The sequence below is a fragment of the Tursiops truncatus genome, chromosome 7, assembly GCF_011762595.2.
Source record: "Tursiops truncatus isolate mTurTru1 chromosome 7, mTurTru1.mat.Y, whole genome shotgun sequence".
Taxonomy (NCBI): domain Eukaryota; kingdom Metazoa; phylum Chordata; class Mammalia; order Artiodactyla; family Delphinidae; genus Tursiops; species Tursiops truncatus.
The window spans coordinates 29,343,034-29,365,482 of NC_047040.1; the positions used below are offsets into that span (position 1 = coordinate 29,343,034).

General features: G+C 37.6%; 1 protein-coding gene across 1 annotated transcript in view; it reads right to left on the reverse strand.

Annotated features, from left to right (window-relative positions):
* Positions 1–22,449, reverse strand: part of ADAM23 (ADAM metallopeptidase domain 23) — a 150,405-nt gene that overhangs the window by 1,633 nt on the left and 126,323 nt on the right. Inside the window, exons 16-24 of the mRNA XM_073807353.1 lie at positions 21,995–22,066; positions 21,310–21,399; positions 19,917–19,997; positions 14,714–14,764; positions 13,956–14,019; positions 12,862–12,967; positions 9,827–9,946; positions 8,084–8,252; positions 5,979–6,090 (exon numbers count right to left, since the gene is read on the reverse strand). Of these exons, the coding sequence (XP_073663454.1) occupies positions 5,979–6,090; positions 8,084–8,252; positions 9,827–9,946; positions 12,862–12,967; positions 13,956–14,019; positions 14,714–14,764; positions 19,917–19,997; positions 21,310–21,399; positions 21,995–22,066 (865 nt within the window). The remainder of the gene's footprint in view (positions 1–5,978; positions 6,091–8,083; positions 8,253–9,826; positions 9,947–12,861; positions 12,968–13,955; positions 14,020–14,713; positions 14,765–19,916; positions 19,998–21,309; positions 21,400–21,994; positions 22,067–22,449) is intronic.

Below are 22,449 nucleotides of genomic sequence, written 5' to 3' on the forward strand. Positions count from 1 at the left end.
GGGTATTCTAGATCGAGTGCCTTATTTTTTCTTTTTTTGAGTCCTTAGAAAATCATTGCTTTCAGAATACTAAATTAACCAGGATACATCATGTTATCATTTTTTTTTTGCTTTTTTTGCTTAAGTTTTAGGCATTCGCCCTCAGACCCGAAGTACGTGAGAGTACTATTACCTGGTTAATTCTTATATAAGCTCTATGTGCTAAATTACAAGAAACACACACACATCTCTGTAAAACATAATGATAAATGAATATTTGTTATCTTTATAGTAACTGTATGAATGATGACTAAAAATAGCTATTTTAAAAGGCTTTTTGTATTTGCTATGGATGTAATTTCTCACTGCAGAACCGAGAGAATTAGGCAATCAATCATGCAGGTGTTAGAAACAACCAGAGGACTAAGACTCCTACAGATGCTTCAAATATGTATTCAAGATAAAAAGATATAGTCTTTAATCTCCCCTGAGCAAGAACAGTTATCTCCAATTCTTAACCGATGAGTAGTCAACACCAAAGCAACATAAAAGTAAGTGGAAAAATAGCTTTTTCAAAGGTATCCTCTCCCGTCTTTGCTCTCCCTCCCTCCCACTACTTTTAATGGTGGTATACTAAAAATATGTGTAAAATCCATTTGATTCTTTATCATGATACTTGACAGGGTTATCTCTTTCAGTAGGTAGCGACTCAACGTGTTTTCAAACTGGCATGAATTCACTGAGTGGCTCACAGGTGGGTGGATTTGTACAGGGGAAAATATTCAGAAACCAAGGTCTCAGCTGCTCTTCACAGCTACAAAGAATTTATCTTCTCACTGAAAAAAAATTCCTTGGAACTTTAGGGGCCTATGATCTAGTTTCACTTCTGTAAGAATTTATTTATTATGTGACTGTATTTGTTCATTCACTCACTCATTTGTTATCTACCAAATGCCTTTTTTGGGGGGTTCCAGAAAATACGGTGTAAGAGTAAGGGAGCAAACAACACAGTTTGGTTACAGATTAAGTATAGTATTTATTTCTAACCTTAAATTTTAACAAGATAATAAATCTCTGCAGAAGGAACTTTGGTGCATAGAGTACAAATGATGGCTTTGATGCCTCCTGCCTTTGAAGTATTAAAGGATGCAGGATTATAGCCCCTTTTGGTTCATTGGAATCACAGAGATGAAATAATGCAGCTTTTTGTTTCAGAAAGTCTCTAAAAGCAAGAAAAGAAAAAAGCCAATCGCTCAGTTTCAAAAACACAATTTCAAAGTGTCTGAAGCATGACTAGTCTGTGGAAGAATTCCACATATAAAATAGAAATTCCTAAGAAAAGGAAAAATTTCATAGTTCGTATCTTGATATTATATATGTCTCAAAAATTCTACCTCTTATCACATATGATAGCAGGGACCAAGATTAAAAATAATAATAATAATCCAGCCAACAACAGAAAGAGTAAAACAAAAATGAAAACATACTGCTAAATGTTAATAATATAATGCTTCCTTTGACAATAATGGATCAGCTAATAAGCTTCATCATTACCTGTTTTATTTTTTTCACCCTTTCTACTTAGTACTGCTATGAAAACTAGCAGCATAACTGAACACCCAGCTTTAACTCAGGCTGTGTGCAATAACAGAAAGAAAACATTGGGCTGAAGATCAGGTGATCTACGTTTTATTGTTGGCTCTGCACCTAACTGGCTGTTAACCTTGCTAATTTAGTTTTCTCATTTTTAAAACAATGGGTCTGAACTGAATTACCACTAAGGCCCTTCCATCTCTGATCTGATGACTATTGTCATGATGAAAGGCTCTGACCAAAGCTTCCCAGGACCGTTCTTTGCCCTTATATATATCAATAAAAATATTTGATATGTTCCAGTTTCTTCTCTTTCCTCCTACAATGGTGCTGCAAACCAACCAGTGAGAAAAGTTCCATTGTATTTCATAGTAAGCACTGCGCAACGATGCCTACACGTTACAAAAATTACTGGTACTTGACGTGGTTCTCCTTAGAGCAGGTGGAAATTCTAGGTCTTCTAAACAGAGTTCCAACATATTTTACCCTTGTAGAACAAACCAAAATAATTTCTTTCAGGGAGTTCAGTGGAAACAGGTTGGGAGAAGAGGGACCCAGAAAAGTCTTCATATGTAAAATGAATGACAATGTAGAAAACATGAATGAAGTAATATGTGATAGAAAATCTTTTTAAAAAAATCCTCGCCCACATGGTTTTTGCATTGAGATCCTATTTCTTGTCTTGTAGTAATTTTGATTTGAGAGTTGGAGCAAAGAATCTAGCATGCTTTAAACAGTTGGTTAACAGTGGACAACTTTAGCGAGTACAGAGTGACTTTAATGACAATACTTTCATGTGTGTTTTTCATCCCTACCTAGATGGAGAAGTTGAATTTTTATTCTTCCAGGAACCTATAGTTAAAATGAAAGGAATACCCAAAACACATTGGTTCATTTCTGACTTCCTCAAATCAATGGAAACAGAGTCACAGAATTCACCTTTATTTTTTTTACTAATTTGGCCTTGATCCAACACCAGACCAATTCAATCATGAGAAAGAATGTAGAGCACAAAGTTATAGAGAAAAACTTTGGCACCTCATACAGCTGCTGAACCTACAGTCAAGGAAGTACTGATTGTTTCAATACCTTGAGTTCATTACTTGTTACTCTTCAGCAAGGCAATACAACAAATGGATTCTGAAAAACGGAAAATCAGCACTACATGCACCATTTCACTTCCTTTATATATTCCCAAAGAGAAGGAATGTGATATTTATTGAGTGCCTACTATGTGCAAGGATGTGCTGACTTTTAAATAGTAGAGAATCAATAAATATTTGCTATCTGGATTAAAAAATAGAAGTAAAGTACCTAGTTTCTCTTCTACCATCTTCTTTTAACCAGAATATCAAAAATCTACAGCCAAGTGTTTAAATTTTTATTTCTGTTGTTTCCCATTTTCCTAGTATATTACCGGAGTTTCCTATAGAGGCTGAAAAGATATAAACGACCGTTATGGATAGAGCCATTATTTCTTTGTTCTAAAATTGCTTGACTTTTCTGGAAATCTGATAATTTACAATAATAACTGCTCTTTGTTTATATCAATTAATGGCTTTTTTTCAAATGAATCAAGATTATTAGAGATTCATGAGGATTTTAGAAATTTTAGAGCCAATTGGTAGGTTTACTCAAATGATTCCACTGTCTTCATTAAGAATTTTTAAAAAAAGGAAAATATGCAATAGGAAAGAAACTTACCAGAATGCTAACATTGATTACCTCTGACTTGCCAGATTAAGAATGGTTTTTATCCTCTTTTTAATCTTTTCTGTATTTTCAAAATTTCCTACAATAAACTTGAATGATCAAAAAGGTTATCTTCAGAAGATAATGAAAACGAGCACCACATGAAATGGGAAGACAGCAAAACGAAACAAAAGGCAGCTATGGATATTCTCTTCTCTAGAATGTAGTTTACTTTATGTTTCCAAGTAAGTTTTCTAGGCACAGGTGAGTGAAGGAACGGGGAATAGAGAGAACCAGACAATTAATTATCCCCTATCCCACATAATGAAAAAGGACAAAGTCTAAGCCACTTTAGCTCTGCTCATCTGTTCAGGCATCCTTATACATCACTTGAGGAAACAGCATCTAGATCTTTCAGAGAATCACAGACATGCTATGGCGAGAAAATTTGGAAAGAATGAATCTCTCCTTCTTGTCAGAGTCTAAATCTTCTCTAAATCTAAGTTCTGAAGGTGGATCCAAGAATTTTTTGTACTAATTTTAAAGTAACGAAAGACTAAATGTAAAAGTGGAATTGGTTCCTTTTTAGAAATAGAAGGAGAACAGAAATAGACTGTGAGGGTGTGCTTGTGATTCTTATAGAATCTTAATATCACGGCATATTAAGCAAACTCATGAGAAGTGTTTTAACACACCCACTCCTACTGAACATTACACATGCACCCAAATCAGCCTAAATCTCTTCAGGAATTGAGGACTATGGAACTTCATACGCTTTCGAAGTCATAGTTTCCTCTATGGACAATACTGAAGCTCAGAGAGGTTAAAGGCACTTTCATCCAAAACTAAGCACATCAAAATGACACTATTTCTATATGCATTTTTCCTACCTTCAGGAAAAAAAAGCATGATAGTTATTTATAAAATACTGTTAGCAGTACCATGAAAAAGAAGAACCTGATATACAATGCCCATTGGTGTACAACGTTCATTCTAGTAATTTTTTGGTTTCTCAGGTACAATGCTATAGATGCTATAGTAAGCCTACTGTAACTGATGACTTTTCTAGATCTTTGAAAATCATAAAATGCGTTGGGAATGGGAAGAATAGTGAGAAAGTGACTATCATATTTATGATGACACAGGCTACATTATAACACGATGTAAAAAAAGAGAATAGGCCTGAGTGTGGGCACTTGGGTCCTGGTCCCAGCCCTGCCTCTGGTTACCTGAGTAACCATAGTATGTCACCTGACCTCAGGGGCTGAGAGTTCCCATCTACAAAATGTGGGTGGTTCCAGTCAGAATGGCCATCACCAAAAAATCTACAAACAATAAATGCTGGAGAGGGTATGGAGAAAAGGGAAACCTCTTGTACTGTTGGTGGAGAGTGGTTGATACAGCCACTATGGAGAACAGTATGGAGGTTCCTTAAAAAACTAAAAATAGAACTACCATATGACACAGCAATCCCACTACTGGGCATATACCCTGCGAAAACCATAATTCAAAAAGAGTCATGTACCACAATGTTCACTGCAGCACTATTTACAATAGCCAGGACATGGAAGCAACCTAAGTGTCCATCAACAGATGAATGGGTAAAGAAGATGTGGCACATATATACAATGGAATATTACTCAGCCATAAAAAGAAACAAAACTGAGTTATTTGTAGTGAGGAGGATGGACCTAGAGACTGTCATACAGAGTGAAGTAAGCCAGAAAGAGAAAAACAAATACCATATGCTAACACATATATATGGAATCTAAAAAAAAAAAAAGGTTCTGAAGAACCTAGGGGCAGGACAGGAATAAAGACGTAGACGTAGAGAATGGACTTGAGGACACGGGGAGGGGGAAGGGTAAGCTGGGACAAAGTGAGAGAGTGGCATGGACATATATATACTACCAAATGTAAAATAGATAGCTAGTGGGAAGCAGCCGCATAGCACAGGGAGATCAGCTCAGTGCTTTGTGACCACCTAGAGGGGTGGGATAGGGAGGGTGGGAGGGAGACTCAAGAGGGAGGATATATGGGGATATATGTATATGTATAGCTGATTCACTTTGTTATAAAGCAGAAACTAACACACCATTGTAAAGCAATTATACTCCAATAAAGATGTAAAAAAAAAAAATGAGGGTGGTTCTAGATGGCCACTGAGACTCCTTCTAACTCTAAACTCCTTTTAATGGCTGGTTAAAACAAAGTTCCAGATCTTTCACGTTTTCTCTTTGAAGTATTAGAGGTCTGTGAAGTATTCCAATTTCTTCCTAATCAAAAGTGTGCTTAAACAGAGCATGGAAGACTACAACTTCCTTCTGGAAGGACTCAAGTAGTGAGGAATGACCAGAGTCTCATGTCAGTGAAAAAGAGTTTATCTATTAAAAACACTGGCATAGCTTAGACAAACTATAAAATGATTAACATTTGTGATTATGGAAGAAGCATGAGGTTTAAAGGAAAGAAAGGAAATTGGTATATTTACTTCTTCCCAATCTCAGTTCTAGGCTAACGGGTAACAAGCTTTTTTTTCAATGTTATATTACAAGAACCCTTAATTCTGTAGTGATATGAATCATACATTTTAACGGCAAAAAGAGATATTCTTATGTGTCTCCTGTCAAATCTATGAAGTTGTTATATTGGCGCCACTGGAAGAGGACCAATGAATTCAGTATGCAAGGAACTGAAACCGAAATCACACAAACCCTTGGGTCCTTCGTCCTTCGGGGGGTGCAGGCTCCTAACTGGATCCCGGATACTGCAGTCTGTCCCTGCCCAGGTGAAATCACAGATGCAGGTGGCTTCATTACTGCACACCTGTGAAGAACAAAGAACAGAGATGCGCCATTTTCACTGCACTTGGTGGAATAATGGTGATAAATGTAAAAGGGACATGGAACAAGGCAGAGGCTTTAAAACCCATTGGGAATTTTTAAAAATTTCCCATGGTTCTGAATACTAGACAAGGGGAAACAATGTATAGATCCAATAGTTGGATGATGGTTTTTTTCAGTTAATTATAGAAAAATCAAGAATAAAAGGAAGAAATTTTTAAATTAAATGTTAATTACTCGTGTTGATATTATTTAAGTACACAAATGTCTGACAATGTAGAAACATATATGCTTAACTCAAGAAATTAAGCGATACTGGGTTTAAGAGGCATTGCCAGAGATGAAATACCTGGAGGCATAAATCACCAATGCACTGCATCATCTCACCACGCTCAACACAGAAGTCATTAGGGGGCACTCTGCCAGCCAAACACACACCCTCCCACCTTCCCTGCCTGCCCGCGGTATCACTCCTGTCTCAGTCAGCCAGGCTGAAGACCATCCTAGAGCGATCTCTGTCCCTTTCTCTTCCTCTGGGGACCAAGCAGCATGCTGGAATGGATGTGTAATTTAGATGAAATAAATAACCATCCACAAACTAGAGACAGAGTAGGTTAAATCCTCATCTGCCTGTGAAATACATTCGCAGATAGATTATTTAGAGATGATAAAATCGAATTTAGGCTTATTGGAATAAGAGCTTTTTAATCTGAAATGACATAACACCATGATTATGATTAACAGGCTGAATTTAACCCCTTTTTTAACAAGATGAAAAAGTGGGGGGGTAGTGGAGACTCATGCGCCTTTTTAAAGCAATAAATTTTATAATGCTTTCAGAACAATAACTGAATAACTGAGGGGTCTGCCCAGTGCTTTTACTTTACTGTAGCAATTATTGAATATTTACTACATTTACTATGTGCTGGGTACTTATGCTCAGTGCTTTGTGTATAGCATCTCATTTAATACTCACACTAGCACCCTGATGGCTGAGAGAGGTTGAGTGACTTGCCCAAAGTCACTGAGATAGAAAGAAGCAGAGCCAGGATTCAAACCCAGGATTCTTTCTAGCCACAAAATCCATGTTCTTGACCACTAGGCTGTACTGCCTCCCAGTGAGCCTATGATTTCAACCAAACACGAAATCATAGTCATTGGGCATAAGCTTCTTATGTCTTTCTACCTTGTTCTACGACGTATCACCTGTTTAGCTATCTATATTTTGGATTATTTTTACCTTCATTGCAGCATCTTCCTTTGAGATGATCACTCTGAGTTTCTTCATGTCTGTTTTTTTCCATTTCAGAAGGCTGTTTAAATTCTGAACTACTTTTCTTTTACTAAACCCAATTTAAATAATTATTAAAATGTGCTTTTAAGTATTAAACCTCGGTTTGCCAGGAAGCATCTGCCCAAACACTTTGTGCATAGAATTAAAGCTACATGCAGTTGTCATAGAAAGTACATCTTCTCTTTGGCTGCCAATGGTCCAAGCATCACCGTACAACTTTAAACACGTGAATTACAGCTGTGATCCAACCTCTAGTCTAGTGTGATCTTGCACACATAGATACTCAGTATGCATGTTGAGTAGCCGGAAGGCAGTTACTGAGAGGCTGTATATTATTGTGAATGGTACAAAGCAGTCACATGGGGTCTACAGTTTCTTTAGGAACCACATACATTTTCTTCCAACTCCTTGGATACCAAGCTATCTCTAGAGACTGCAGTGACTACAAATAGCCAGTGGTAAAAGAAACAACAAAAATAAAACCATATCAACACATATAGGAGTTATTCTTAGCAGATAAGGATACTAAGGAAATAATCATAGTCAGTGCATAGATATTAACAACAGTCACGGAAGGAGAATGGCTGAACTGGAATTCCAACCACTGTGAAGCTGGAGGATGCCAGACAATGTTTGGTATCCTCCAACTTCAGATTTGGGCTGGACACTGATGCCTACTTACCCCATGGCCGGAACAGACTTTACCCTTGGAATCGAGAGGGCAGCTGCTCATATTCAGGGCCTGAATCTGTAGGCACTTCCGATCTAAACACATCATAGATGGGCCACATGGCGTTCCATCTTCTACATAGCCCACATCTGTATCATCATCTAAAACCACATGAGCACCACTAAAAAGAGAAGAATAGTCATACAACCATTAGCACCAGACTTAGAAATATAACATCAGCATGAATGAGGTTTGCTCTTTAGGAAACTGAAGAGGCTGTCAGAGGACATGGATTTCTTCTAGCATTTCTCTACTTTTCTCTTCCTTTCCCCCTTTCCCCACCTCCCCTAAATAAAAGAAACTGTCTTTCACTATCATTATTACACTGCAGTTCACCAGAACAAAAAAAATGTCATTTGCACAAAGTGTGTTCTAAAACTTCCCTTGTTTTCAAGACCAACATTAAAACTAGGGGAGAGGTGTGCATAAGAACAAGACGAGCAATCTTATCATTAGCTCTTCAAGACTTTCAGCTGTTTCACGATGCAAAAAGGCAGATGTTGAGCATAAATAGCAAATGAAAATATTTTTTAAATTATTACTTTAGAGGATTGGACTATTCATGATTGAAAAAAATAAGCCGGTTCCTCTCTATTGATACATATAATTCTAAAATCTCAAAACGAAGGACAGCTTGAATTTGAATAATAATCAATGTTATAATTACTAATTAAGTACCTTGCTGAATATTTTTAAAATATGCTAGTTTAGAATAAAACAATATAATTTAACAAGGTTGTTGTATCTAAAGACATGCAAAAATTTACACATTCAAAGGAAGCTTCTATGCATCAAAGTAATCTGATCTGTAATCTAGATCTGAGGACTACAAATTTATTCCAGGAAGGATCTTATTGTCCATGACACTGTTAGAATAGTCTTTAGAGCCATTTAAAAGACAGAAAATCAGCAACCATTTGACCAAGACAGCAATATCCAATTTGGTTACCCAATCAATTTACTAAATTCTATTCAAAATTACTTTGGGATGTTTCCAAATCTTTCATTCACTCATATAAGATGAAGGTTTGCTATTTGGGGAATACTAGGGATAAACACTGCAGACCCTGAAGGCAATTCTGTAGGGGGAAATCCCAAAAGTCTTTTGGGCAACGACATTTATCATCTGAATGAGGGCATAGCATCTTAGAATTACGACTACTTTAATGGGAACAATATTTATTTAAAATATAATATGACTCCCAGTGTTCAAAAATAAGCCTCATATCTTCTGTGCCTTGTACTCACAGATAACCGGACATCAAATGTCTGACTACAGCTATAAATAATATTTTAGTGTATATTTTCTATATGTGATTAGGCATTAATTAAGCCATCTTCTAAACCAGACACATGCTACATAGAGTATAGCTTAAATTCTTTATTTTTTGTCACAAAAAATAAAACACACAGTTTTCAGAGAGTGACATATTTCAATGCTCAAAACTTCAATCATGTGTCAACATGAATACCATAAAATTCTACTTTTAAGATTATAATTACAAGGAATGTCTCCCTACTAATAACTGGTATAATTTTTAAGCAAATATAATTTGCAAATCAGTATATAACTTTGTTTTTTAAATGACTTTAAACATGCAAGGTGATAATAAAATCTAAGTTATCATTTCCCTTGATTTTTCTAAATTTGTAATTCTCGCGATTCATTAGGTTTTCCAACATTTAATGTGTTACCTGCAGTCAATCACTCGGCCTTGGTGGTAGAAGGAAGTTGGAATGATCTCACCCTGAAGTTGACCAATACGTGGAGCTCGAGTAAGATTGGTACAGAGTAAAAATCCACAGAACACATCGCTGAACGTATTAAAAAAAAAAAAAAAAAGAAGAACAAGACAGGAGGAATCAAACTGAAAAAATCGAAACTATTCAGTCTATAAATATTTTTAAATGGGAAATATTCCCTTTTCTTCTAAATAAAAGCATTTGTTCAGATATTGTTGGTTGGTAAGGACTCCCTCCTTCCTTGCTAACAGGATCACAGTTTCTTCGGTGTAGCAAAGTGCCCAGCCCTGAAAGATGGCTCATGACTGGTGTCTGAGTTCATCATGGCACCCCCATTTGCTACACCCACTTTCCTAGCCATCCCTCCTTCCCACCTTCTGGAGCTAAGAGCGGCCCCTGGGTGTTGAGATGTGAGGAAAAGGCAGCTAGGGATTGCTGGGGAGATGTCTGTGCTCTGGATGAAAGGTTAGAGCCTGACAGGGAGAAGACCTTTTGCTCCTACCTCTGCTTCCTGCCTTTGAGTGTGGAGCCTTTGCATTCGCCTTGCAATCGTGAATTCACAAATGTAAAGACACAAATTGAACATGCTAAGCATTACAAAGAAAAGGGGCAGAAATCATCTGGGTCCTAAGCGACATTGTTAAACGACTCACCCACCATGAGGGCACCTACCTCCAGTGAAGTAAACAATGAACTCCTTAAAAAACGTGCAAAGAATTAAAGTGGCACATCACAAAAAAGGACATCCATGTCCAAGAAATGCATGAAAATGTGCTAACTTCCATTTGTAATCAGGAAAATACAAATTAAAACCACAATAATAAAGCAGTTCACACCCAGCAGAATACATAAAAGTAAAATGTCTGGGGCTTCCCTGGTGGCGCAGTGGTTGAGAGTCCGCCTGCCGATGCAGGGGACACGGGTTCGTGTCCCGGTCCGGGAGGATCCCACATGCCGTGGAGCGGCTGGGCCTGTGAGCCATGGCCGCTGGGCCTGCGCGTCCGGAGCCTGTGCTCCGCAACGGGAGAGGCCACGATGGTGAGAGGCCCACATACCGCAAAAAAAAAAAAAAAAAAAAAAAAGTAAAATGTCTGATAATACCAAGTATTGGTGAGACTGAAGTACAACAAAATTCTCATATACAAATTCTCGATGGTAGGGTTTACTAGTACAACCATTTTAGAAAACAGTGTCACATCATCTGGGAGCACTGAAAATATACATCCCCTATGACTTAGCAATTTTTCTTCCAGGAAAGGCCTTAGAAAAGTATGTGCAAATGTGTGCTAAGTTACATGTATCGGAATGTTCACAGCAGCATGGTTCCTAATAGCCAAAACATGGAAACAATCTAAATGTCTATCAACATAGAATGGAGAAACAAATCAAGGTATTTAAATATGAATGAAAATGAAACAAATGAACAATAAATATGAACCAACAGCTACACATACCATGGAAAACTCTTAAAATAATGAACTTAAGCAAAATACAAAATAATACCTGAGATATGATTCCTTTTACATAAAGTTACTGAAACTTTAGGCAAAATATACTGTTTAGGGCTGAAAACTTGGGCAGTAAATCTCTAAAGAAAAGAAAGAAAGCAATTGCCCGAAAAGTCAGGATGACAATACCTCCAGCAGAGAGACACGGGCACTGTGAGGGGGAAGAATACATTTCTGGAATGTTCTACTTATTGATCCACATAGGGGTTACATGAGAGTTCACTTCGCATTTATTTGACAAAATGTATATTTGTATATTAATCACTTTTCTATGTTATATTTCCCAGTTTTTTAAAGTTTAAAAAAACATGCATTTATTTTCTTTAACTCATTGGTGGTTGGCTATTCTACTGCCAAATATTCAAAAGTTATCTTCTACAATGATCTGATACAATGCCTCCCAACTTTCTGAATTCACAGAAGCACAGAGAAATGATCAGATTTGTCTATGACATTGATTTAATGAATGAAGCTAATCAAATCCAGAGGTGTCCAACCCCATGGATTTTGACTATTTTAGTCCCCATTTCCTCCCTGGCACCTCGAGGACTGAACAGCTCAGAACATCTATAACTCACTCATGAGACATCAGATGGGAAGTTCTGTTCTGTTATTTTGGTTTAACTTTAAATTTAAAAGTAGGCCTCACCTACCATCAAAGACTACATAGAATGGCAAAGTTTCCTAAAGTACGTTAGAGACCATTAACTAGAGAAATAAAACTTCCCTTAAATCCTTGCTCTGCTTCAAAATGGGAGAAGAATCCTCACTGTTATGGAAGGAAAACGGAGGAGCTTTGGTGTATCACTTAGTGGTCCCATAGATCCAAGTCACTGAGTTAACCTTAATAAACTATTAAATCACAATTTTAACTTTCCTCACCAAATCAAGGGAAAATACTACCAACGTGCTCTGAAAGTATCTCATTTCCTGAATAAAGATGCCTCCAATATGCACTGACTAGCTACTTTTTAGAAGGGAAAACAAAACTCTAATACAGACATTAGATGTTTAATTAAATCAAATGGTGTTACACTCGAGAAATAATTAAGTATATATATTACTTCACTTTAAATGGTCCCTCAAATTATATATACAGGCTATATCTTTTGCTTGTAGAATTCCATGTATACTAGTACTTTCATAGGCCTTTTCTGCTAGCAAAAGTAGAGAATTAAAACCCACTATTAATTTAAAATACCTTGGCAAAGTATCTCTTCAAAACAAGCTTCAAGTAAAATACAGCATGCAAGAACTTTTCTGAATTTTACAGAAATGGTGTGAGTCTGTACCACAGAAATAGTTTAGTTCATAGCCATTTGCCTCTAGCTATACTAATGTATTTTTAAAATCCATACTTTAAAATTTTAAGTAGTTGAATATTTATTAAAAAATCGGTAACATTTATTTTGTGCTCATTTTACATTTGGACCAGGGTTTCCAAGTCCACTCACTATACTCTCAGAGCTGACCACTCACTGTTTGCTGCACTGGATCCATCGGTCTCCATCCTTCCCGCAGTTGCCTTTCTCTGTGCCTTCTGTATTCAGCTTTTCATAACAGAATTTGTCAGACCCCGAAGCCTCTTTTGGAGATGAGCAAGAAAAGAGAATTACTTTTAGTTCTCTTTGCTATCCATAACTGGGAGTGTGCCAGTAAATATTTTAATAACTGGTGTTTCAGAAAAAGGAAAAAAAAATCCTAATTTGTAGCACTTGCCAATTTCCATAGTGTAAATTTCCACAGTGTAGTACATGGCTAATTTCAAACTAAGACTATGATGTCAACTGGCTTCTAAAATTCCTGAAAATTTAACCAATGGCGCACTGAAAGTAAATCTTTCAGTTAAATGACATTTGCCAAACACTGAAATCACTTGTGCATGGGTCCTAGTCTCCTTTTGTGTACTTTCTTTTCCTGGTAGGTGACCCAGCCTCTGCCAGCAAGGCAGAGCCATTTCTCTCTCTTCCGGCCTGGCCCTCATGAACTGAAGTTCACTGGCGAGGCACTACAAATGTCAGGAAGAGAATATGTGTACTGACATGTAGGGAACGTACTGAGAAGCACGACCATGTACCCGAATCTCTATCTGTCTGCGTCTCACAAAGTACTTGTGTTTCTTCACTTCAAACTGAGATAATCAATTATAGAATTTAAAAAAAAAAAACAACAAAAGTCTGGTTCCATCCTAGGGTAAAAGAACAGAAAGCTAACTTGAGGGGGTGAATGTTAAATCCAAGGTACAAAGAAAATCAGCCAGTGGCTGGATAATAAGCATGACCACTGCACTCAACTCAGTCTTTGCAGGTGGGTGTAGCATCCTTTCTGTCACAGCCACAATCACTGATTGGCACTTTTTGGTTCAGATGACAAGTCCCCAACATTAGCAGTTGTTTGCTGTGGTTTTGTAACTAAGATTCACCATTCTCTTCAGCCTTTTCTAGTTGTTTGTTTGTTTGTTTGTTTGTTTGTTTTTTAATCACCCCAAGCTGTACATCTCTTTCAGCAAGACTGGCAGTGAAGAATATTAAGAGAAACCTGTGTGTGACCAGCAAGCAGGAAACATGACCTACTTGTTCCCCAGATGTACTGACACTGGTTATCCCGTGTCTTGCACTCCCCGTTGTAGCAGCGGCCCTGAGGACAGAACATATGTTATGAGGCACATGTAGCCAGTTCCATTTTCCCCCAAACTCTCACTGCAAGGTCTCCTTTTCATTGTTTCAGACAAAATTGTTTTCTTTTTCATTCGGTACCCTAATACTTTCACAGTGAAAATAAAAACCATAAACATCTTAAGAGAAGCATAAGAATGACAGTTAAAATTTAAAACACAAAACATACCTCATAGTACAGCTCTTTAAATCCAACTAACTATCTAAATTTTTTAATTTTATGGAAAAAAAATTGAGACATTTCTTTGGGTGATACCAATATGATTTTTAGCTTTTTTTGCATGTGAATGGTTAGGTTATAACATAGCTTCAGGAAAAAAAAACAAAAAACCCACATTACAACAGATTACCATATTTTCCCATCAGAGACAGGCTGAAATGATTAAAAGATAGTCACAACTCAATAAATTAGATTTCTAATTCTTCAGCCATTACATTTTTTTCCTCACCCTCAATCTGGACAGTTTGTACCCAGAGATAAATATAACATATTTGTATTTTATATGACATAAAGCAACTCTGAATTAGAAGACCACTGCAATAATTTACTGTTGTTTGAATTGCAATTCCCTATCAAAATTACATTTATCAAAAAAAAACACCTTGAAATCTAATCTTTTTATAAAATCCCATTTAAAACCTAGAGCCCAGCATACCTGATTTTGATTGCACGCATATCCATCTTGCTTATGAAGATTTGGTGGGCACTGAAAAATATAACCTTTTTAGTTAACATTCAGCATGCGAAGTATCTTCAGATTATGTGTACAATATATTAAAATGCAAAAGAAGGTAAGCATGATTTTACTATTGTGAATTGTGTGCTACAGATCATTCATATCAGTAAAAGTTAGAATAAGTATTTTTTTTTTTTTTTTTTTTTGCGGTACACGTGCCTCTCACTGTTGTGGCCTCTCCCTTTGCGGAGCACAGGCTCCGGACGCGCAGGCTCAGCGGCCATGGCTCACGGGCCTAGCTGCTCCGCGGCATGTGGGATCTTCCTGGACCGGGGCACGAACCCGCGTCCCCTGCATCGGCAGGCGGACTCTCAACCACTGCGCCACCAGGGAAGCCCTATAATAAGTATTTTAAAAATGCAAGCATGGTGACTCTATAATTAGGAAAACATGAGTAACTCTTTGAGTAGGTTATCCAAATTTATTCTGCAATTATTGGTAAAAATGAATCAATCAATTAGGTCCATACAGTGGGTGCTTTTTATGTATCTCCGTTTTCCATGAGATGGGCTAAAATAATAATTTACGTTCACTTGCCCGTGGAGTTAAAAGTAGAAGGGATTAAAACGGATAATGAAGGGAACAAATCAGCCTGTTATGCAGGAGTGGACACGTTCAGGAACTAATTTACAAGACTTCGCTCAGCCCTGTGAAAATGTCAGATTTGCATGTGGCACCCATGACGCTCACCTCTAGGCCACATGACTGAGAAAGAAGAAAGACACGGCCCTTCAACTCAATATAAGTGCTGTGTCTCCATTACATTTCTGACCTCTTGAACTACAGATCTGTTACTAGAGCAATCATGATGTGACAGTTCTTTCTTTTTCCAGGTCTATTTATCAAATCATTTTTTATAAGGAAAAATAAGGAAAATTTCATTTTCCCCCAACATTACCCTGAGTAAATTAAAATTTTTACTTTCTGTGCGTCTCATTTACCACATTTAAGAGAGCTAAAAAAATTAAGTCAAGGCTCTGCTACAGCATTCAAAACAAATACCAAAAGGAAAAAAAAATACATGGGTGTGGCAAGTGAATAAGAAACATAGCAATGCCCACTGAGGTCCTCCCTTAGTTTTCACCTTCTCAGTAGATGACAGTCCCACTCTTCCAACTGTTCAAGGCCAAAACCATGGAGTCATCCTATGTTCCTCTCTTTTTCTCACACTCTCCTTCTATGCCATTAACAAATCTTGGTAGCTTCTACCTTTAAAATATAATTGCAATGTGACTTTTCTCCATTTCCACCGCTAATGCCGGGTCCACACCACCACCATCTCTCACCACCATCTCTCATCTCTCTGATTATGCAACAGCCTCCAACTGATTCCCCTACTTCCACTCTACTCTCCTTATAGGCTATAGAGCTACCAGAGTGTCCTTTGAAACACCTAAACCACCTCATGTTGCTCCTCTGTTGATGGCTTCCCCATCTACTCACTGGCCTTCCAAGTTCATCATGATCTGCTCCTATGCCGGGCCCCACCTCACCTTCATCTCTCTGACCTCATTCCTACTCTCTGCCATAAATACCTGACTCTACGTGAATGTACCAGCCATGTTGCCACCCCACGGCCTTTGTCCTTGCTCTTCCTCCAATCTTTCCCCCAGATTTCTGCCTGGTTTGCTCTCTCACCTTTTTTAGGACGTTGCTCAACTATCAGCATCTCAGAGAAGCCTTCTCTAACCGTGCTCTTCAAAACCATAACCTCCTTCCCCATGCTGGCATCCTCTGTTCCCCATTCCCTATTTTTTTTCTTCTCCATAACATGTATCACCAACTGAGGATCCGTGTATTTTACGTATTTGCTTGTCTTTTGTCTGCATCCTAATGAGAGCACCATGCAGGCAGGGATTTTCTGTCCCTGCTGCCTCCCCAGCACCTAGAACAAAACTGGCTCAATTATTATTGAGATGGTGCTCAATGACTATTGGCTGACTGAGAAAATAAATAAATGACCCACACAGACACAATTAAGTTATTCTATTCTGCAACACCAAGGTGTTTATCATGGCCACTACAGAAAGGTAACAGAACTAATTTAGAAGTGCGAAGAAGCAGTAACTTATTAAGGAACACATTGAGATTAAATGCTTTGGTTCTACATCTTTCTAAAGAACAACTGACTCTCATACAAGCTTTCATTCAACCTAATGGTAACTCTTCAAAAGATGTAATTATCAGCATGAGAAGTTGGTTTACTGGACCAACTGCCCAGAAACAGAGATCCCTGGGCCTCTTTCATCCAAATCCACTCAAAACACCATCATTTTCTTATTAATCAACTAACATTAATTATTCACTTACTCCAAGATGAACACAACCACGCTGGACAAAAATGCAAAAGAAATGTTGCTACTAGAATAGGTACATCAGGGGCTAAACAATTTTCATATTTGACTTTTGCGATGTTTCAAGAGGAAAAAACTAGTAGGAGTCACTAATTAGAAAAAAAAAGCTCTTGTTATAAACTGTCACAGCTACATGGAAGAAGATTTCTAATCAATCTATTTTTCGTTTAGCCTAATAAAAGCCACTTGCTTATCACTGAAATGTTTAACAAAGGAAATTATGGATGTCTCTCGTTGTCTGGAGATATTTAAAGCAGAGGGACCATAAATCTGTGTACTTTATTCTGCCTGTGAGCAGAGCTCTGGATTCAGTCTCTAAATGCCATTTGAGCCCCCAGTTTTATGCTGTGCAGGAAGGTCCAGTTGAGGCCGGCTTTCACAGCGCAATAGCCTTTAAATGTACTTATTTTAAATTGTGCTATACTCCCATTTTGATGACGTATTTCATGGTACTAACAAAACACATTCCCCACATCTTTAAAAAAATATCTTTATTGTAAAGTCTATGGCAATTCAAGAGTTAAAGGTTGAAATGAAAAAACTGTACTTTTAAAAGAACTGAACACACAGAACCAAAACCATATATGATGGGTATAAAAATAGCATTATTCTACAAAACTAAAAATATAACTCAGTGAAACAGTATATCAAGAATGTCAGTACACTTGTCATAAAACACTGAATCCACAATTCTTACATTCTGCCACTATATTATTTAAAAATTGCAGAGAAACCTATTTACATATTTATATATAAGAACAGATATGCATAAAAATCACAGAAGAATAACAGCCTGAATAGAGTTCACTGTACCATTCCTTTGTACTATATCCACTTGAATCGAGCCTCAGATGATACATACCAAAACCTTTCAAAAAGGTTAATTAGGAACCTTTGTTTTCCTCTCCTCACGTTTCCTTCCAGGGAGGGGAACTCAGTGTAACTCCAGTTACTCTCTGCTCCTGTACTCGATTCTCCAGGCAGGTAGAGTGAACGGTTGGGTTGGTTGGCTGGCTGATTTGATAAACTTGAGAAGAGTAACTTGGCATTCTGGCCTGGTCCTGCCATCCTTCTCCTGCCTACTCACATAAATCATCCTCTCTCTATTGCTCCTCCATGGCATATAAGGCAAGGGCTGGCTCTGCACCGACAGGTCATTCCAGGCCCAATTTTGTCAATAACGTGTTGCTATAGCCTGAGTCTGGGATCTATAAAGAGGCCCATTTAGCCCTCACACTAAGCTATGGCTTTCAACTTGGCTATTTCCAATAGCAAAGATGATATTTTGGCTTCTAACTGTACTCTACCAGAAGCCCTACCTGGCAACAGGTAACTCCACTCCTGAGAACTTGTCCTAAGGTGCTAACTCCAAACAAGAAACACTCTTAAAAATGCATAGAGATTCACGACCATATTAATCATAATAATGAAATACTGCCAACAATCTAAATATCTACCACCACCGGATGGAGAAGTGACTGGTAAATCCACATGGCAGACTTTCATGCAACTGTAAAGAGGATATCTATAAAAACTGTGTCACAGCATGAGAAAATGCTCTTGAAATAACGTTAGAAAGAAATGAAGGTAGAATGAAGTCAAAAATTCTTACCAAGCCCCTCCCTGCCTGATTCCTGATTTCCTCTCTGAATTGTTTCCACTATTCCCCAGCTATCCCTGCTTTCATTCCATCTCTTGAAGAAGCCATGCTTCTGTACTCACTGGGGTTTTGTTCATTTATTTGCCTTTCTCCATCCAGCAGAATGCAAGCCCCGTAAGAGCAAGGACTTTTCTATTTCAATTCCTCCCGTACCCCAGCATTCACAGCAGTGCTGTCACAGAGCAGGGGCTCCACAAATGATCATTTGAATGACAAATAAAGACATAAAACAACACAATATAAATGTTTAAAAATGTAAAAATTAAAGAAGGAATGCCGGAAGGCAACCTTAATGATAATGTGATAATTTTAATGTGAAGAAGATCATGCCAAAGTGTGTGGGCCATGAAGCCAGGGCTTCATAAGTGGAGCGAGATGGTAACAGAGCTCAGGAAGGGAGACTTCTGCTCCCAATCCCATTTCAACCACAGCAGTGCTACTCTTCCCAGATTTCTACATTGGGCTTCCATCCAAAATTTTGTTGGTAAGCTGGGACGAAGTGAGAGAGTGGCATGGACATATATACACTACCAAATGTAAAACAGATAGCTAGTGGGAAGCAGCCGCATAGCACAGGGAGATCCGCTCGGTGCTTTGTGACCACCTAGAGGGGTGGGATAGGGAGGGTGGGAGGGGGACGCAAGAGGGAGGGGATATGGGGATATATGTACACGTACAGCTGATTCACTTTGTTATACAGCAGAAACTAACACACCATTGTAAAGCAAGTATACTCCAATAAAGATGTAAGAAAAAAAAGAAAGGGTTTTGTGGCTTAAAAATGCTTGAAAATAGCTTTATCAGTGTGAGGGTACTGTTTTAGATGTGGGGACCAGGAAAGAAAAATCAATTCGTTGGATATGAGCAATATAAAGGGAACTAATTACGAAGGGGAAATTTGGAAGAAAAGAGATTTTTTAGGTCCAAAAAACCACAATAAACGTTCCTAAAATAAAGGCATGGGAGGAGCTAGAAATTACTAGAAAACAGAGCAAAACAAAACAAAAACAAAAGAACCAAATCATATTCACACACGTAATCCAAACTGAAAGCTTTACAATATGTATTTGCAAGTAAGATGCATTACCTAAAACTCAGTTTGCCATACCTGGCCAGAGTCTCCAGTGCAGTATTCGGTAATATCACACCCATTCACAGCATCCCGACATTCATACCCTCGTGGCTGAAACTGCAAATCAAAACTCAATGTTAGGAACCAGTATTAATTAATATTTCAAAGAGTTAACGTTCTTATATTCACCAACAATCATGACATCCTTTCATAACCACCGCCAAACTCTTTTTATGAATCAGCAAGATAGTTCCAGGATAAAGATAATACCCAAATACCACTCTGTGTAGTAAATATGAATCATTAACCAAGGCATTACATGTTCAGATTTCAAAATCCACTATCTCAGAGTATTATTTTTGGGAAACATTGCGATGACAATTATGCAAAGAAGAAACACCGGTGTGGCTTAAGACAAAAGAACAGAACACTAAAATATAAACATTTAGGATCTCTCTGAAGACTGATATGCACACCCAACCTGCACTGATTTACCAACTAGCTTGGATATTAGTCTTGCTTTAGCTAAATATACACAGGCAGATTTCAATTAATTCATATGAATTTCCTTCAGTGATGCCAGTGAATGCCTACTGAATACAAGGCATTTTGTTTCTCTGGGTGGTGGGTGGGTAAAAGATGAAGGAAAGAGTCCATCATCTTCAGGCAATTTATAATCTGGTTGGGGACATAAGCAAGTACAAACTAAGCTAGAATCGCCTAGATTACCACATGCATAATATCCCTTTGGTGTTGGATAAAATTAAATCATATACTTTTATGGTTTTAAAGGATATTAGAGATTTTATAGATGAGAAAAAGGAAAATTTAAAAAAACGTTTTTTTAAAAAATTAACCAGAGGTCTCTAAAGATGGAAGTAACTGTGTGTCCACACATACACAAGTTGTGCATATACACATATAAACATACATACATACATACATACATTACCTCCTTATCTAGCTTTCTTGCCTTTATAAGCGATTTTAAATATCAAATGTAAAAACATGAGCACTAGGTTTTCTGCTCAGGGTCTAAAATAAATTAGGATGAGTTTTAAAGAAAAAGGTTATAAGTAGGGCTTATTAGAAAAAGACCACAAGAATTGTCCCTCTTCTATTCAACTATTTAATTTGGTTTTCACTCATGATAGTAGAGCAATTCTCAATGTTTATTTTGGAAGGATTATAGATCTATTTTCTTAGGGAGGTACCAGAGAATAGAATGGTTGGTAGTGAATCATAGTAAAGATAATCGTTGTAACCCACAGAATCTGGATAGACTTATTGATTCTACAAAATCGCCAGGCTAATATGCACAGTGTCGATCAACAAGACTGTGACAAGTTGTACAAATACTCAATGTACACATTGAGATATTTGGCTAATATGTCAACGGTAAGAAAGATGAAACTGTCAGAGAACTCACAAGACATGAGGTGTTATTACAGCAGGGCCCGTCGCTGCAGTGGGCCCCATTGGAGAGAGAGCATTTCTTACAGCACAGTCCATAGCATTCCTAGAGAAAACACTTCACGTGAGTAAGTGAGGAAACCTACCCAGTGGTCATTCAACATGCTCTCCACGTGTAACTTATGCGTAATCCATGTGAGGAGATGTATATAATAGTAAGCAAATCTTTTAGGAAAGAATGAACCACTTTAAGCAATGATAGATTCCTTCCGGCTGTACTTCTCAGCAAAGTATGATCTTCTAAGAAGGGGTTTCTCTACCAAAAAGTAAGCTTATTTTTTAGCAGGCACCCAACCCTAGGTTAGCTCTGTTGTATTCTTAATACTCAATCTAGTTTTACACAGACAAAACTAATATACAACATAGAAAGAATTTTCATGAGTTAGTAAAACTTGTCTGAGATGAATATGAGCTATGAATTTTTAAGAGATACGAATTTGATTAGAAGAATCCATTAGGTTTCTTCAGACAAAGCCAATGATTAATTCTAACATGTCTGAGCTAGGATTAAGCATTGATGAGAGAGCTCAGAAATAAAGGCAGTAAGACCACAATGAATGATGGGGCAGACTTCCCACTAACGCTATTCTTCTGCACTCTGGGTAGATGTGCTGAAGGTAGAAAAGATCTCTTATACCTACCACATGGATTCCACAATCACACTCCTCCCCAGCTTCCACATATCCATTTCCACATTCTGTGGGCTCAAATAGCTGAAAGAGATTAGAAAGATAAAGGGAAACCATTTTAATTCACCACAGAAAATCAACACTCCAATCAGGCTACACACATGGCCTTGTAATCAGCCATCATGTGGTATTCTTCTGTGATCTGTTGTTATGGCATCTTACAAATGTGTCTGTGTGAGAATCACTGTTAATTTATTAATAACACTTCTAAAAAACATATTTTAAATGGGGTATTATCTCTTGGAGGATTCTCCGGTAGTGGGTTCCAGAGATGACCTCTACCATTAGAGCTACTTTTCAGAGAAATAAGCTGTCAGGAGGAATAGATCACTTTCGTATTTGCTAATGGAGCTAAAAATGCACGCTAATAAGACTCACAGATACCTAATTTGTTGACTTATAACCAG